Source organism: Triticum aestivum, chromosome 2A (assembly GCF_018294505.1).
Source record: "Triticum aestivum cultivar Chinese Spring chromosome 2A, IWGSC CS RefSeq v2.1, whole genome shotgun sequence".
NCBI classification, from domain to species: domain Eukaryota; kingdom Viridiplantae; phylum Streptophyta; class Magnoliopsida; order Poales; family Poaceae; genus Triticum; species Triticum aestivum.
Window position 1 is genome coordinate 591,164,136 of NC_057797.1, and position 19,424 is coordinate 591,183,559.

The 19,424-nt window shown below is 44.5% G+C and overlaps 1 protein-coding gene across 1 annotated transcript; it reads left to right on the top strand.

The window, feature by feature from the left end:
• The first annotated feature begins 1,302 nt into the window (after positions 1-1,302).
• LOC123189615 (amino acid permease 3) lies at positions 1,303-3,470 on the top strand. The gene is made up of 4 exons (XM_044602069.1): positions 1,303-1,808; positions 1,916-2,133; positions 2,245-2,402; positions 2,540-3,470. Exons 1-4 carry the CDS (start codon positions 1,363-1,365, stop codon positions 3,191-3,193), a joined length of 1,476 nt encoding a protein of 491 aa, XP_044458004.1. The 5' UTR covers positions 1,303-1,362; the 3' UTR covers positions 3,194-3,470.
• The last annotated feature ends 15,954 nt before the right edge of the window (positions 3,471-19,424 follow it).

Genomic DNA, 19,424 nt, shown 5'->3' on the forward strand with positions numbered 1-19,424 from the left:
GAAGCATACACCAGGCATGGATTTCTTTATAGATAAGTATATAGCCTATAAGAATTTATATCCCTCTTATCAGAAGCAACAACATTTCTATAGAGTCAGAGTGATCAACATTGGCAGTTGTACCAACCAAGCTTAGAGCCCTCAAACTATGTCAGAGACCTATTAATGAATTAGCAAACATATGGTAACACATTGAGGGGGTATAAGTTAGTCACGACCATCAGTTTGCGCCACATGGCTTTGTTTCCATGATAATGTAAACAGTTTTCTTCCTTCATGGTTACAAAAAACAACAGTTTTGTCTGCGCAACCAAAATCTTGAAATGAATTATCCCTTGCTCTTCAGATGAAGTATCCCTCAGTCCATATGACACACCTATGGTTACAAAATTCCTTTTTAAAGCGGGAATTTTTAGTTTCCATAATTGCATTTTGGATTGGTACATCGAACTGCATTATCGTCTCATACATCGATTCGACGAATAAATGGATGGTCTGGTGTAAGTTTCACCTAAACAAGTCATTTCCGTCCACTAACTAAATTGGTTCGACAAGTAGAACGTTGATGCTATGCCATTTTGTAGTGACATTTTAAGTTCCACAGTCATTTTCATCCATTAACTGAATATTGGTTCAATGAGCTCATAGTGGATTCCATGCCATTTTTAGTGAAATTTTAAGTTCCATAGTCATTTTCGTCTGAATATTGGTTAGATGAGCACCCAGTTGGTTCAATGCCAATTTTGTAGCGACAATTTAGCTACAATGTCACTTGTGCCCAACTCTTAAAATACATAGTAGAGGTAGTGTTATTCAAGTTAATTACAAATTTTGAGGTCTACATCTGCGGAACTTATTATGAATTGGAGGGAGCAGTATTCTTCAGGATAAATCCAAAATTTAATCTAACTCGAAAGAAAATCCAAAATTTGAGGCCCAGTATTTGTTTTCTAGTGAAGAGATGATCCTACTTGCATTGACCGTAGATGATGTGTCAATGAGACAGAGCCGACTAGTGGTTCTATAATTATCCATACTCTAATGCTTGTCAATTCTTGTGAATTGTGTTGACAACTAGGAGTGCTTATCAGTAAATTATTGCCATAGCATTGGTTCTCTATGCGACAGCGGTTCGTTCATTATTCTTCATAAATCACTACCCGCGTCTTTCCAAAAACAAAAGACTTTTCCAAAAAAATAAGAAGACTTTTTTTTGCGAGGGAAAAAAAAGAAGAGTGACAGCACCAAATCTGTACACAAATCCTGAACCCTGCGGCTTAAATACGCCTCATTCCGTAGCGATCCTCCTCCACTTTCCAATCTCCCATCCCCTCCCTCACAAAGTCCGCAACATCTCGCCCCATGGCAACCGTGGACATGCGGCGGTTGGAGACAGGCGCGGGCGGCGGCTACGACGCCATGGGGTTGTCCAAGCGGGTAGACGACGACCTCGACGACGACGGCCGGCCGCGGCGCACGGGCACGGCGTGGACGGCCAGCGCGCACATCATCACCACGGTGCTGGGGTCCGGCGTGCTGTCCCTGGCGTGGGGGGTGGCGCAGCTGGGCTGGGTGGCCGGCCCCGGCGTGATGACGCTGTTCGCCGCCGTCATCTACTACACCTCGGCGCTCCTGGCCGACTGCTACCGCACCGGCGACCCCGTGTCCGGCCCGCGCAACCGCACCTACATGGCCGCCGTCCGCGCCACCCTGGACGAGTCCAAGGTGAAGCTCTGCGGCGCCATCCAGTTCGTCAACCTCTTCGGCATCGGCATCGGCATCACCATCGCCGCGTCCGTCAGCATGCTGTACGGAACTAACTAGACTAAATCGCACTCCACCACAACTTCCTACCATTTTTCATCTTGTCAATCAATCCTCATTCCTTTTTTGCTGGATTTGGTACGACGAACAGGGCGATCAAGAAGGCGGGATGCTTCCACAAGGAAGGGCACAAGGGCGACTGCAACAGTTCTTCCATGAGCCCGTACATTGCCATCTACGGCATCATGGAGATCTTCTTCTCGCAGATCCCGGGCTTGGACAGTATGTGGTGGCTGTCCATCCTCGCCACCGTCATGTCCTTCACCTACTCCACCATCGGCATCTCCCTCGGCGTCGCGCAGATTGTAGGTACGTGGTCTCTGGTCGGTGTCGCGTATATACCAAGTCTTAATTAGACGCGTCGTCGACATGTTGAATCAAGGGGATCTACTGACCACGACATTGCTACAAAATTTTCAGCCAACGGGGGAATCCAGGGCGGCCTCACCGGCGTGGCCGTCGGCATCAACGCCGCCGGCAAGAGCATCACGGTGATGGAGAAAGTCTGGCGTAGTCTTCAGGCGTTTGGGAACATGGCTTTCGCCTACGGCTTCTCCATCGTCCTGCTCGAGATCCAAGCAAGTCGCTGTCCAGATACTATCTCGATTTCCTTAATTAATGACCTGTCCTGTCTTTGTTAATTCGGTGATTGTCGTACCCAGGTGGGTTGTGTTTGCTGATTTGTTCCGTCCTTGCATGCTAATTATGGTTGCAGGACACGCTGAAGGCGGCGGCGCCGTCGGAGGCGAAGGTGATGAAGAAGGCGACGGCGGTGAGCGTGGCGGTGACGACGGTGATCTACCTGCTGTGCGGGTGCGTGGGGTACGCGGCGTTCGGCGACGGGGCGCCGGACAACCTCCTCACGGGCTTCGGCTTCTACGAGCCCTTCTGGCTGCTGGACCTGGCCAACGCCGCGGTCGCCGTCCACCTGGTGGGCACGTACCAGGTCATCACCCAGCCCATCTTCGCCTACGTCGAGCTGCGCGCCGCCGCGGCCTGGCCGGACAGCGCGTTCGTGGGCACGAGGGAGGTCCGGCTGTGGCCGACGGCCGTCCGCGTGTCCGTGTGCCCGCTCCGGCTGACCTGGCGCACGGCGTACGTGTGCGTGACGACCGCCGTGGCCATGGCGATGCCCTTCTTCGGGTCCGTGGTGGGGCTCATCGGCGCCATCTCCTTCTGGCCGCTCACCGTCTACTTCCCCGTGTCGATGTACATCGCGCAGCGCCGGGTGCCGCGAGGCAGCACGCGGTGGATGTTCCTCCAGGCGCTGAGCGCCGTGTGCCTCCTCGTGTCCGTCGTGGCGGCGGCCGGCTCCGTGGCCGACGTCGCGGCCGAGTTCAAGGCGCACAACCCGTTCCGCCGGGGGTGACCGGGCCTCCTCGGCCGGCGATGCTCCGCTCACTCAACCAAGTTGGCGAGCAACGCTTTACTGCTTCGATGTACTACTAATTATCGTGTACTGTGTGTGGTCAGGAGGTTTCGTCCGGTGGTCAGGTGCTGAACCGGACTGTAGCACCGGGGGCGGCCCGTGGAAAAGTCGTGTGGCTAGTCTACTGGCATAGTGGTCGTGGTTGTGGTTGTGGGTGACACCCGCTGCGCTTGGCATGTGTAAACGTGTGTTTTCGTTCCGGTGTCCTTCTGTCTAACGTGCTGGGTTTGTCGTGCGAGTGTTTTTCCACAGACCGGGAAGTTTAAGTCAATGGAGTGGCGAATTATACAAGGCCACCAAAACCAGATGCATGGGCAATCTTTTCTCGTCAAACACACTCGAGTCCACTGAAAAAGCATGGCCCGGTCGTTTCGGCGCATGCATGTGGGACCTCCTCTAGCGTTTCGTTTGTTGTCTGCGTGTTTCGGGCTATGGCGCCGTCGCTCGCATCACCGGCTGTCACGCCATCGCTAGGACTGCTGTCCGTTGAGAGACCGATGGATTTTGGCTGCACCAAGAGAATGTCCCTTTTTGGGCGAGCCAGCCAAAACTTTATTACAAACAGTCCCTCGGATACTCCCTTCGTTCTTTTAGTATGCATATAAGATTTGATCAAAGTCAAACATTGCTAACTTTGACTAAGTTTTATAGAAAAAATATCAAGATTTACATTCTAAAATCAATATTTGACATTTATTACAAACAAACAGACGTGATCTCCAACTTAACACACAATACTGGAGACGAAACACTCCATCCACACAAAACATAAACAAGATAAAACCCGTTGAATTGTTTCTCATAACATTTATCAACTAAGCATCGACGGTGCATACTAACAACTTTAACCAATAGTCAGACTTAAAAAGACAATAGTCGTGACTAAAAGAAAGTGGTCTGTTGTATTGAAACTATTGTCACCTTATTTCTCCATATCAACACAATAAGATAAATAGTGAGACATCTGAAACGCCAACACTCACTAGAATCATGTGGATTTTGTTTTTTCCGATAAAGGGAATATATTAATATCTTGATGATACCAAATACACTCAGCCTCTGCATTAACAGATGTCCAAAGACATCAGGGATGCACACAGCCAAGAAATAAAATAAAAAAGAGAAGAAGAAAAAAAACAGACCCCTTCACGATGTTGAACCACTCGCAATAGTAGCACTCTAACCATCATCGAAGACAACACCCGTGCTACAAACATGATTCTCCAAAAGTGACTCCTCCAAGAAAGAAACAAAGCACAAGTGTTGTCGTCGCGCGCGATCGAAGATTTTGGGTTTTCACCCTAGAGAAAGTCCGAGTGGTCCCATTTCTAGTTTTTGAAGTGACCAAACCTAGGTGGTCACACAGGTGCCTATTTTTTTTATTAAATTAAGTAGAGTAATACAACTATACATAACAAGAACTTCCTAAGCAATTCCCAAATGTTAAAAGTACATTCAGCATCCCCAACATACAGCTTGCCGTAGCATATTCAAAAACAATCAATTATCTTTACTTTGTTACAAAACATATTAATTTATATCCACACCAACCTAATTTGAGGATAAAAAATTGTACAAAGAACCTCCTGCGCAATTCCCAATGCTGAAAGTACATTAACTATCCTAGCACATAATATGCTGTAGCATATTGAAAGAATGCTTGATCAACTTTACTTTGTTGCAAAGCATATATTTCATATTCCGCTCCCAGCCGGATTGCACCATGCTATCCTTAGTAAGGATTTTGTTTTTAAAAGTCACCCAGAAAAGAAAATTTGTTTATGTGGTTGATTAACCTGAGCTTTAGAGCCGAATACATTGACATGGCAAAAAAGCCCCCTTTTGGTCAATAACTACCTATAGGTTTGTTTTGAGAAGTAATATTAAAAAAATAAAACTAAACAAAACTAAAAATAAAATAACATGTAAAAATTGTTGGAAGGTGATTCGTATGCTAAAAACTGGATTAGGGTTCATATGTTCACCAAGTTTAACTCTCTAGAGCATGAAAGTGCAGTAAGTAACATAATTATGTGAAAAGGTGCATAATTTGATTGCGCACCAAATGTCGAGCCGAGTGGATGTGTGGTGCAGCCCTAGCTGGGTGGATAATCTGGAATGGACTTGCCGACTTGGGCCACCCCAGACCTGTTGGGTCAACTCCTCACACCAGGGGATCCCATCGTCAGCAAGCATTTGGAAATGACAAAAAATACACCCTAAGTTTAAGGGACCTCCTATTAGGCGAAACAAACATGGTGCATGTTGATGGGCCGACCCACTCACGTTATACTATAGGAAGCTGGAAACGAGTGTTTTTTCCATTGATGCACTGTAGTGACCCGGCGTACACTATAGCAAACCAGTATATAGCAAAAAAATGGGGTACAGTGGCACATTCTTATTTTTTTTTTAAAAACATTCTTGAACTTGTGAACATTTATTGAAATTATGAATATTTTAAAAAAAATCTGAAATTCCAAATATTTTTAGAAAAAGAAGAACAAAATTTCAGAATGAGAACATTTTTTAATACATTGATCAATTTTCTAAATTCCAAACTATTTTTTGGGAAAACGAACACATTTCAAATTCCTGATTTATTTTAAAATTTCAAACAATTTTTGGAAAACAATAACAAGTTTTGAAATATTGAACATTTTTTAAAAAAGCAAACCATACTTGTTTGTTTAAACACGTAGAATTTTTAAAATTTCATTTTTTGAAATTTCTGAACCTTTTTATTTAAAAACAATAAATGGCAGAAACCACTAAAGAAAAACAAAGAAAAATTGGTAGCAAAAGAAAAAAAAAGTAAAACTGAAGCTTCTAGAATGTTCCTAAAATCGTTAGAAAACCAAACAGTAAAACCTCGAAAAAAATTGCACTGTGATGGCTAAAAATAACCCGGGCCATCCCGAGCGCTCCCCTCGCTTGTTGTGCAAAAGGGCACGTGTGCAAATTTTTGTTTTTAGGGTAACTAGGGTTTTATTCATGGTTCATATCAAAAGGTATACAAGCGACGTCCGGCAAAACCCCTAGCTACAGACGGCGACCCATTGAAAGAGATGCAGCTCCTTTAGTTCACGAGTGGGCCTCAAAATTATTTTCTCTAAACTCAAAACGGAAATCTATGAAATAAAAATTTCTAGAGCTAATATCAATGTCCTTCAACACTCGAGCATATAAAGGCGAAGCTCCTTTCTTGATGTTCGTAATGACCTCCAGGCAATCGGATGCAACAGTGAGACTTGATATATTCAGATCTCTCCCAGTGCAAGGGCTTCACAACATGTGCGTGCCTCTAATGTTGTTGGATCAATCAGGCCTTCAAAAACTTCAACAGACGAACCGAGATAATGACTATTTATGTCCCTTATCAGAGCTGCTGCTACTCCTTTATCTCCGAGGTGCGATATTCCTCCATCTACATTCGCTTTTGCTACATCTTCGATCGGAGCTATCCATCTCTTTGTCCTTGGTGTCCTTGCTAGTGGAACCTGTCCTCAGCTCGCTTGAACATTGGCAATTTCCAATTCTTCAATGTATCTATTTACGAAGCACATAGTGGACAGAGGGCTTTGAAACTCTTGATCGTGGATTGCCCATCGTCTAGCCCACCAAATCACCCACATGGTGATTAGAACCTTCGCTAGGTCTTCCTGTTTCAGCGTATCGAACAACCAAAAAAAGGCATACCTTTGGATCATCACTCCTGTTTGAGATCACATGTTCAAGCAGTGCTTCATCTCCAAGGGCCCACACACACCTTGCCATCCGACAGTTAAGCAATGAGTGCCTCCATGAATCGATGTCGGTATTGCATATAGTGCAGATGGGGGAATTAGCCATATTTCGAGCATGACGAACTTAAGCTGTGAGTATAGATGTATGAGCCAGCCTCCACACAAACAAACGTACCTTAGAAGGTACCTTTACTTTCCAGAGCGAGGTCCAAGACTTCTTCACGACTGGCTTTTGAATTTTCCTTGCAATGCTCCAACCAATCTTCTCTCTGTGTTTTAATGCATGATAACATCCTGTAGGCGGAACAGACAGTAAACACATCTCGCTTGTCATAGTGCCAAGACCAGAAATCTTCTTGAACCCTGGTGCTCAAAGGTATATTTTGGATGACCTCTACATCCGGTGCTATGAAGTGTTCAGAAAGAGCTTGTGTGTCCCATGTCCTGGTCGTGGGATTAATGAGATCTGCTACTCTTAAGGGTGGGTTAACCGACCGACAATATATGAGTCCGAGTTTATAGTCTCTCGGTAACCAGTTCTCTCCCCAAATATCAGTGTTCGTCCCCGATCCAATCCGCTTGATGAGACCCAAAGATAAAATGTCAATTTCCTCTCAAATCGATCTCCAAACCTGAGATGGCACCGATCCAAATGTAACGTCCAAAAAAAGACAGTTTGGATAATACCTCGCTTTGAGAACTTGCGCACTAAGAGACTCAGACTCCTGCATTAATCTCTATGCTTGACGAGCTAGAAGGGCTACATTAAAAAGCTCTATATCTTGAAAGCCCAAGGGCACGAGTGCACCTATATCTCACTTTGTGTGAGGCAGTAGCTCGGCTCGCCTAAAGGGTGTCGTTTTGTGGGCCGACACTATAGCCATTCGTCTTGCTTTTTTTCTTTTGTTTGTACTCCAAATAACTAACTAAATATATTCTTTAAAATAGTTTAGTTAATTTTATAATGTTCATGTAGTGCAACATAATTTTTCATGTGTTTGAAAAACATGTACGTGCCATTTAAAAGAAATTTATACAATGTATAAAAATGTTTGGTATTGTTTTTGTTTTACACCATTCAAAAGAATGAGCATGACATTTAAAAAAATGTTCACTCAGTTTCAAAAATATGTCTCTTACATTTTTTAAAACGTTTATATAATGCAGAAAGATGTTTACATAGTTTTAAAGATGTTTACCTTGTAATGCGTACAGTAAAATGTAAATTTTTAATACATATAGTAAAATGTAGTCATGTGTTAAAACAAAGAAAGAAAAGAAGGAATAAAATTCATGGAAGCCAAATAAACCTGTGAAAACCAAAGAAAGAAACAAAGAAAACCAAATAAGAAAATAAAAATAAAAATAAAAATGGAAGGAAACCACAACAAACAGTAATTAAAACTGGTAAAGAAACCACAAAGTAGAAAGACGAGCCCCATGCTACAGTATTGGGCCGACAAGTAGCTCCAGCGCCTTCCTCCGCCGCCGTCCTCCGACGGCTACCCTCCGCTGATGACCTCGGTCGTCAGTGGTGAGGGGGGTCGCCAGATCCACGCGTGTGGATTATTTTAGGCATTAGTTTTTTAGGATTTTGGGTTGTTCATCGTCATGGCTTCAGCGGTGGCGATGGCGGCACCGACTAATAAATCATCAGATCCTTCCCCAATGAGACGATTTGCTTTTGTGGTGGATTTGGAAACCTGACTGTTCAATCAAGGATGGTGCGGCGGCGACGGCATCCTCGCGGTGGACCTGTGTCCTCGGGCTCCGCCGTTGCAACGGTGTTTGCTTCAGCGCCGGCGTGGAGTGTGGGAGGTAGTTCAGGAACGGATGCAGATTATGGTCTGCATTGACGGCATCTAGAAGATAGTGGATCTGGGTTTGTAGTTCGTGGCAGGTAGATATGGTTTCCTCCTCCAACGTCTTAGTTGGGCGGGGGTGCCAGATCTGGAGTTCAATGGGTGTCCGGGGTGTTGCCCCGGTCTGATTCGTTCAATGGCAATGCCTTCGCCTTTATTGGCGAGCCACCTTGGAGGTCCCCAAAGCTGCATATCAACGATGGAGCCGTGTCGAGGTCGGGTGTGGAGGTGATCCGTCATTTTCTTCTTTGATGGCTGCTATGGTGGTGCCAGAGGCAGGTGACGGACGTTGGTGTCAAGCTCAGATGATTCTTCAGTCTTATTTATAATTTTACTTCTTAGCTGGTGTTCCTGTGTGCAAAGGCTGGCATTTTGCTGTCTTTTCAATTTTGTTAGGTCAGTATATGCGTAGCTTGTACTATGATCCTTATGATATAAATAAAACACGTATTATCATCAAAAAAAGTAGCGCCAGCGCCAGAGGCGTGCCAGACGTATCCCCTCCTGTTTCCTTCCATGTGATCTACGGTTTCAATTCTTTAGTTATCATGATTTAGCGAATGCACCTTGTAGCTCAAATTAGATTATAGTCTCTCCGTTTTACAATATAAGATCAATTTTTAAACTATGTTAGCTTGAAAACGATCTTATATTATGGACAGACCGACCAAGGGAGTATTCTGTAATAATGCTTTCCTACATTTTGGCAGATTATTGCAAGATGGTATGCTATACTAATTGTTGTCTGAAATCAAGATAGTTGACTGCATTTTGTTCGGTCAAACATATACCTGAGAGCAGAGTACCTACTTTATTTTGGCCATAAGTACATATTTGGGGTGCAAGAAAGTTTTCATTATACATAGCTGAATTCCTGCTGTTGTGTATTGGAAATATTAGCATTTTTTCGATTGGACTAATCCACGAGTAAATAATAAGCATGGCATAAAAGATATGCATCTTATAGCTATACCTAAGCATTCTAGCATGTACAGAACATAAAAGTGAACCATCTATTCACCTGTTAGCGACTTGTTAATTAATCCCTGATTAATTAATTCGTTTCTGAGCAGCAAAAATAAGCTTCGGCTCATTTCCGCAACCCGTGGTGCGCACGCGCATCGTGACGAGGCAAGGCGAGGCGGCGGCGGAGGAGGAACGCAAATGCACCACTCCTCTTCCCAAGCTCCCAATGGCAAGTGGTAGAGCAGCCATTATAAAGGGGTCTCAACTCTCCTTAACTAGCAAGGTGGGACTAAACTTTCCACCACCTGTCATCTCATACATGGGCCGATTAGTGTCTTATATGGGCCTAAGCCCATCCATAATCCAACAACCCCCCACCAGATCTCGAGGCTCATAAGTTTGTCAATTGTTCCAAACAATGTTTGATATATCAGAAATTTCAGTGGAGACTGTTAAGTCGAATTTCTACCTAGAGCAACAGGATTAGACTTCTTCACAACTGAACAATGAATTATGCCTTGAATTGTCAGTTTGGCGTGCAGAAGTTTCGCCTATTGTCAGCTGATACGTGGCTGTCGAAGGCTAAACCCCACGGGTGGAGCTTATTAGTCATACTCCGTACCTTCTCATGAGCTTACTAGAGATTACCCAATCTCATAGACTATGACCAGCAGTCGGGCTCACATAGGTGTGTTCCTCCAAAGAATGCTCTGTAGGTTAGCATCTTGCTTACATAAGCTTTGGAACACATTAAGACAAAAGTCAGCCTGCCTTACAGAATTAAGAGTATTACTGCATCTCCAACGGAATTTGTTTATTAAGGATACTCTCCTCAGTTGACCGCTGGATTGTTTTCCCAGGTCCTAATTCACAGGATCTCCGATCACATAGGTTGGGTTACCCCCATGGCAACTTACGTGGGTCTCATACCTATCTCCCTCGATGCATTTTCTATCACTATCCATGATGGCCTTTCGTAAAAGGGTCTGCCAGATTCTTAGCCGTCTAGATATAATCCAACGCTATCACTCCGGAGTTTCTTGATTTCCTGACAGATTTCAATCTTCTTCTTATGTGCTTTGTGGATTTCATGTTGTCCTTTGAGCTCTTAGCCTTGGCAATCACCATTTGATTGTCATAATTTATAAGGACAACCGGCACTGGTTTATCAACCACCAGCAAATCCATCAAAAGCTCTCAAAGCCATTCCGCTTCGACGCATGATGTGTCTAATGCTGTGAGTTCTGCTTCCATAGTCGATCTGGTTAAGATCGTCTGCTTGCAAGACTTCCAGGAAACAGCACCACCACCAAGTGTGAAGACATGTCCACTTGTGGCTTTCATCTCATCAACATCAGATATCCAATTCGAATCACTATACCCCTCAAGTACTGTCGGGTACCCAGAATAGTGAATTCCATAGTTCGCAGTACCTTGCAAATAACGCATCACTCGCTCAACAGCATGCCAATGCACATCTCCTGGATTCGAAACAAATCGGCTCAGTTTGCACACAGCAAATGAGATATCAGGACGAGTGGCACATGCTAGGTACATCAGTGAACCAACAACTTGAGAATATCTCAATTGATCTACAGTTGTGCCTTCGAACTTTCGAATTCACATGCTAGGATCATATGGTGTTGCAGAAGGTTTGCAGTCCGAATTGTTGGGGAACGTAGTAATTTCAAAAAAATTCCTACGCACATGCAAGATCATGGTGATGCATAGCAACGAGAGGGTAGAGTATCGTCCACGTACCCTCGTAGACCGTAAGCGAAAGCGTTATGAGAACGCGATTGATGTAGTCGAACGTCTTCACGATCCGACCGATCCAAGTACCGAACGCACGACACCTCCGAGTTCAACACACGTTCAGCTCGATGACGTCCCACGAACTCCGATCCAGCAGAGCTTCACAGGAGAGTTCCGTCATCACGATGGTGTGATGACGGTGATGATGTTGCTACTGACGCAGGGCTTCGCCTAAGCACCGCTACGATATGATCGAGGTGGATTGTGGTGGAGGGGGGCACCGCACACGGCTAAGGGATCAATGATCAACTTGTGTGTTCTAGGGTGCCCCCTGCCCCCGTATATAAAGGAGTAAGGGGAGGGGGCCGGGGCCTCATAGGATGCGCCCCAAGGGGGGAATCCTACTCCTACTAGGACTAGGTTCCCCCTTTCCTAGTCCAACTAGGAGGGGAAGGAAAGAGGAGGAGGGGAGAAGGAAAGAGGGGCCCGGCCCCCAAAGCCCTAAACCAATTTGGTTTGGGCCTATGGGGGGCGCACCCCACACTTCCTTGCTGCCCTCTCTTTCCACTAAGGCCCATGAAGACCCATTAACCCCTTCGGCAAATTTCCGTAACTCCCCGGTACTCCGAAAAATACTCGAATCACTCGGAACCTTTCCGATGTCCGAATATAGCCTTCCAATATATCGATCTTTACGTCTCAACCATTTCGAGATTCCTCACCATGTCCCCGATCTCATCCGGGACTCCTAACTACCTTCGGTACATCAAAACACATAAACTCATATTACCAAACGTTAAGCGTGTGGACCCTACGGGTTCAAGAACTATGTAGACATGACCGAGACACATCTCCGGTAAATAACCAATAGCGAAACCTGGATTCTCATATTGGTTCCTACAAATTCTACGAAGATCTTTAACGGTCAAAACCGCATAACGGTATACGTTGTTCCCTTTGTCATCAGTATGTTACTTGCCCGAGATTCGATCGTCGGTATCCTCATACCTAGTTCAATCTCGTTACCGGCAAGTCACTTTACTCATTCTATAATACATCATCCCGCAACTAACTCATTAGTCACAATGCTTGCAAGGCTTATAGTGATGTTCATTACTGAGAGGGTCCAGAGATACCTCTCCGACAATCGGAGTGACAAATCCTAATCTCGATCTATGCCAACTCAACAAGCACCATCAGAGACACCTGTAGAGCACCTTTATAATCAGCCAGTTACGTTGTGACGTTTGGTAGCACACAAAGTGTTCCTCCAATATTCGGGAGTTGAATCTCATAGTCAGAGGAACATGTATAAGTCATGAAGAAAGCAGTAGCAACAAACTAAACGATCATCGTGCTAAGCTAACGGAATGGGTCAAGTCAATCACATCATTCTCTAATGATGTGATCCCGTTAATCAAATGACAACTCATGTCTATGGTTAGGAAATATAACCATCATTGATTCAACGAGCTAGTCAAGTAAAGGCAAACTAGTGACACTCTGTTTGTCTATGTATTCACACATGTACTAAGTTTCCGGTTAATACAATTCTAGCATGAATAATAAACATTTATCATGATATAAGGAAATATAAATAACAACTTTATTATTGCCTCTAGGGCATATTTCCTTCACAAATATCCAAAACGGCTCAAAATCTTCTCAACATAGTGGGATTGCAAAAGTGTAATTCCATCCTCAGTATTTCTCAGTAGCTTGATGTTCAAGATAACATCAGCCACACCCAGGTCTTTCATCTCAAAATTATGAGATAGAAAGGCCTTGACCTCCTCAATGACCTTGAGGTGGGTCCCAAACATCAGTGTGTCATCGACATACAGACACAGTATAACTCCTTTGCCCCCACCATAGCGATAGTATACACATTTGTCAGCTTCGTTCACAACAAAGCCAGCAGATGTCAGAGTAGTGTTGAACTTCTCATGCCATTGCTTAGGCGCTTGTTTCAGGCCATACAAAGATTTCACTAGCTTACACACCTTTCTTTCCTGACCATTTACTACAAAGACATCTGGTTGTTGCATGTAAATTTCCTCATCTAGCTCTCCGTTAAGGAAAGCCGTCTTAACGTCCATATGATGAACGAGAAGACCATGCGAGGCAGCCAAAGCGAGTAACACTCGAATGGTTGTCAGCCTAGCCACATGTGAGTAAGTGTCGAAAAAATCCTCTTCTTCCTTTTGGGTATAACCCTTGGCCACAAGCCTAGCCTTGTACTTCTCAACAGTACCATCGGGCCTAAACTTCTTCTTATACACCCACTTACATCCTAATGGTTGACAACCATAAGGACGATTAGTGATCTCCCATGCCCCGTTAGCCAAGATGGAATCCATCTCGCTACGGACCACATCCTTCCAGCAGTCAGCATCCGGAGATGCATAAGCTTCTGAAATGGAACTGGAAGTGTCATCATCCACGAGGTACACGAGGAAATCATCACCAAAAGACTTTGCAATCCTTTGTCTCTTGCTCCTAACAGGAGCTTCCTCATCATCCTCCGTGGAACTCTCATTACTTTTATGTTCATAATATTCCATCGGAATGGCAGGTTCAGGAGTCTCATTAGATTCTAGTCTAGAAATGATATGCATATCTCTCATGGGGAAAATATCCTCAAAGAATGTAGCATCCCTAGACTCTATAATTGTACCGACCTTTTGGTCAGCTACCTCAGATTTCACCACTAGAAATCTATAGCCAACGCTATGCTTGGCATAGCCAAGAAAAACACGGTCCACGGTCTTTGGTCCCAACTTGCGCTTTTTGATTATCGGCACGTTGACTTTCGCCAAACAGCCCCAAGTGCGCAAGTAAGAGAGTGTAGTTCTTTTCTTTTCCCATTGCTCATAGGGAGTAGTTTCATTATCCTTTGTGGGAACTTTATTCAAGACATGACATGATGTCAATACAACCTCCCCCCCACCATGCCTTGGATAAACCCGATGTATCCAACATGGCGTTAACCAAATCAGTTAGAGTACGGTTTTTCCGTTCGGCAACCCCATTTGACTGGGGTGAGTAGGGAGGCGTCCTCTCATGAATAATACCATGTTCTGCACAGAATAAATCAAACTCATTAGAAAAGTACTCTCCTCCATGATCAGACCGGACTCGTTTTATTTTCTTCTCAAGTTGGTTCTCAACTTCAGCCTTATATACTTTAAAGTAGTGTAGAGCCTCATCCTTAGTATTTAACAAATACACATAGCAGAATCTAGTGGAATCATCAATTAGAGTCATGAAGTATTTCTTTCCACCTTTAGTCAACACACCATTCATCTCACAGAGATCTGAGTGTATGAGCTCTAATGGTGCCAGGTGTCTCTCCTTTGCAAACTTGTGAGGCTTATGAGGTTGCTTAGCTTGCACACACGCATGGCACTTGGAGCCTTTGGCTAAAGTGAAACTCGGGATTAAGTCCATCTTAGCTAGCCACGTCATACAACCGAAATTTATGTGACAAAGACGTGAATGTCAAACCTCAGATTCGTTCACATTAGAATGAATTTGGTTCACAACTTTATTACAGAAATCCTCTAGGGAAAGGCGGAACAAACCACCACAATCATATCCCTTTCCAACAAATAGTCCATACCGAGATACGACTACTTTGTTAGACTCAAATACTAACTTAAACCCTTCTTTACATAGAAGGGAGCCACTAACGAGATTCTTCTTTATGACGGGGACATGCTGCACGTTCTTCAGTTGCACGATCTTTTCCGAAGTAAACTTCAGATCTATCGTGCCAACACCATGAACAGAAGCATGCGAGCCATTCCCCATCAGGACGGAACAATCTCGTGCGATCTGGTAAGAAGAAAACAAAGACACATCAACACACACATGAATATTGGCCCCAGTGTCAATCCACCAGTCGGTGGACTGACAAACTGAAAGTATGGTAAACAGATTACCATACCCACATGCCGCATCATCATTGCTTAGAGTGACATTCACAGACTTGGAGTCCTGTGCTGGCTTCTTGTACTTGTTTGGGCACTTGTTTTTGAAGGAAATATGCCCTAGAGGCAATAATAATGTTATTATTTTATTTCCTTATATCATGATAAATGTTTATTATTCATGCTAGAATTGTATTATCCGGAAACATAATACTTGTGTGAATACATAGACAAACCAAACGTCACTAGTATGCCTCTACTTGACTAGCTCGTTAATCGAAGATGGTTATGTTTCCTAACCATAGACATGTGTTGTCATTTGATTAATGGGATCACATCATTAGGAGAATGATGTGATTGACATGACCCATTCCATTAGCTTAGCACTCGATCATTTAATATGTTGCTATTGCTTTCTTCATGACTTATACATGTTCCTATGACTATGAGATTATGCAACTCCCGTTTGCCGGAGGAACACTTTGTGTGCTACCAAACGTCACAATGTAACTGTGTGATTATAAAGGAGCTCTACAGGTGTCTCCAAAGGTACATGTTGGGTTGGCGTATTTCGAGATTAGGATTTGTCACTCCGATTGTCGGAGAGGTATCTCTGGGCCCTCTCGGTAATGCACATCACATAAGCCTTGAAAGCATTACAACTAATGAGTTAGTTGCAAGATGATGTATTACGAAATGAGTAAAGAGACTTGCCGGTAATGAGATTGAACTAGGTATTGAGATACCGACGATCGAATCTCGGGCAAGTAACATACCGATGACAAAGGGAACAACATATGTCGTTATGCGGTCTGACCGATAAAGATCTTCGTAGAATATGTGGGAGCCAATATAAGCATCCAGGTTCCGTTATTGGTTATTGACCGGAGACGTGTCTCGGTCATGTCTACATTGTTCTCGAACCCGTAGGGTCCGCACACTTAAGGTTTTGATGACAGTTATATTATGAGTTTATGCATTTTGATGTACCAAAGTTTGTTCGGAGTCCCGGATGTGATCACGGACATGACGAGGAGTCTCGAAATGGTCGAGACATAAAGATTGATATATTGGAAGCCTATATTTGGATATCGGAAGTGTTCCGGGTGAAATCGGGATTTTACCAGAGTACCGGGAGGTTACCGGAACCCCCCGGGAGGTATATGGGCCTTAGTGGGCTTTAGTGGAAGAGAGGAGAGGTGGCCAGGGCTGGGCCGCGCGCCCCTCCCCCCCTAGTCCGAATAGGACAAGGAGAGGGGGGCGGCGCCCCCCTTCCTTCTCTCTCTCCTCTTTCCCCCTCCCGAATCCTATTCCAACTAGGAAAGGGGGGAATCCTACTCCCGGTGGGAGTAGGACTCCTCCTGGCGCACCCTCCTCCTGGCCGGCCGCACGTCCCCCTGCTCCTTTATATACGGGGGCCGGGGGCACCCCTAGACAGACAAGTTGATCCACGTGATCATATTCTTAGCCGTGTGCGGTGCCCCCTTCCACCATAATCCTCGATAATATTGTAGCGGTGCTTAGGCAAAGCCCTGCGACGGTAGTACATCAAGATCGTCACCACGCCGTCGTGCTGATGGAACTCTTCCCCGACACTTTGCTGGATCGGAGTCCGGGGATCGTCATCGAGCTGAACGTGTGCTAGAACTCGGAGGTGCCGTAGTTTCGGTGCTTGATCGGTCGGGCCGTGAAGACGTACGACTACATCAACCGCGTTGTGCTAACGCTTCCGCTGTCGGTCTACAAGAGTACGTAGATCACACTCTCCCCTCTCGTTGCTATGCATCACCATGATCTTGCGTGTGCGTAGGATTTTTTTTGAAATTACTACGTTCCCCAACAGTGGCATCCAAGCCTAGGTTTTATGTGTTGATGTTATATGCACGAGTAGAACACAAGTGAGTTGTGGGCGATATAAGTCATACTGCTTACTAGAATGTCATACTTTGGTTCGGCGGTATTGTTGGACGAAGCGGTCCGGACCGACATTACGCGTTCGCTTACGCGAGACCGGTTCTCCCAACGTGCTTTGCACAAAGGTGGCTAGCGGGTGACAGTTTCTCCAACTTTAGTTGAACCGAGTGTGGCTATGCCCGGTCCTTGCGAAGGTTAAAACAACACCAACTTGACAAACTATCGTTGTGGTTTTGATGCGTAGGTAAGATTGGTTCTTGCTTAAGCCCGTAGCAGCCACGTAAAACTTGCAACAACAAAGTAGAGGACGTCTAACTTGTTTTTGCAGGGCATGTTGTGATGTGATATGGTCAAGACATGATGCTATATTTTATTGTATGAGATGATCATGTTTTGTAACCGAGTTATCGGCAACTGGCAGGAGCCATATGGTTGTCGCTTTATTGTATGCAATGCAATCGCGCTGTAATGCTTTACTTTATCACTAAGCGGTAGCGATAGTCGTGGAAGCATAAGATTGGCGAGACGACAATGATGCTACGATGGAGATCAAGGTGTCGCGCCGGTGACGATGGTGATCACGACAGTGCTTCAAAGATGGAGATCACAAGCACAAGATGATGATGGCCATATCATATCACTTATATTGATTGCATGTGATGTTTATCTTTTATGCATCTTATCTTGCTTTGATTAACGGTAGCATTATAAGATGATCTCTCACTAGTTATCAAGAAGTTTTCTCCCTGAGTATGCACCATTGCGAAAGTTCTTCGTGCTGAGACACCACGTGATGATCGGGTGTGATAGGCTCTACGTTCAAATACAACGAGTGCAAAACAGTTGCACACATGGAATACTCAGGTTATACTTGACGAGCCAAGCATATACAGATATGGCCTCGGAACACGGAGACCGAAAGGTCGAGCGTGAATCATATAGTAGATATGATCAACATAGTGATGTTCACCAATGAAACTACTCCATCTCACGTGATGATCGGACATGATTTAGTTGATTTGGATCACGTAATCACTTAGAGGATTAGAGGGATGTCTATCTAAGTGGGAGTTCTTTAAGTAATATGATTAATTGAACCTAAATTTATCATGAAACTTAGTACCTGATAGTATCTTGCTTGTTTATGTTTGATTGTAGATAGATGGCCCGTGCTGTTGTTCCGTTGAATTTTAATGTGTTCCTTGAGAAAGCAAAGTTGAAAGATGATGGTAGCAATTACACGGACTGGGTCCGTAACTTGAGGTTTATCCTCATTGTTGCACAGAAGAATTACGTCCTGGAAGCACCGCTGGGTGCCAGGCCTGCTGCTGGAGCAACACCAGATGTTATGAACGTCTGGCAGAGCAAAGCTGATGACTACTCGATAGTTCAGTGTGCCATGCTTTACGGCTTAGAATTGGGACTTCAACGACGTTTTGAACGTCATGGAGCATATGAGATGTTCCAGGAGTTGAAGTTAATATTTCAAGCAAATGCCTGGATTGAGAGATATGAAGTCTCCAATAAGTTCTATAGCTGCAAGATGGAGGAGAACAGTTCTGTCAGTGAGCATATACTCAAAATGTCTGGGTATAATAATCACTTGATTCAATTGGGAGTTAATCTTTCAGATGATTGCGTCATTGACATAATTCTCCAATCACTTCCACCAAGCTACAAGAGCTTCGTGATGAACTATAATATGCAAGGGATGAATAAGACTATTCCCGAGCTCTTCGCCATGCTGAAAGCTGCGGAGGTACAAATCAAGAAGGAGCATCAAGTGTTGATGGTCAACAAGACCACTAGTTTCAAGAAAAAGGGCAAAGGGAAGAAGAAGGGGAACTTCAAAAAGAACAGCAAGCAAGTTGCTACTCAAGAGAAGAAACCCAAACCTGGACCTAAGCCTGAAACTGAGTGCTTCTACTGCAAGCAGACTGGTCACTGGAAGCGGAACTGCCCCAAGTATTTGGCGGATAAGAAGGATGGCAAGGTG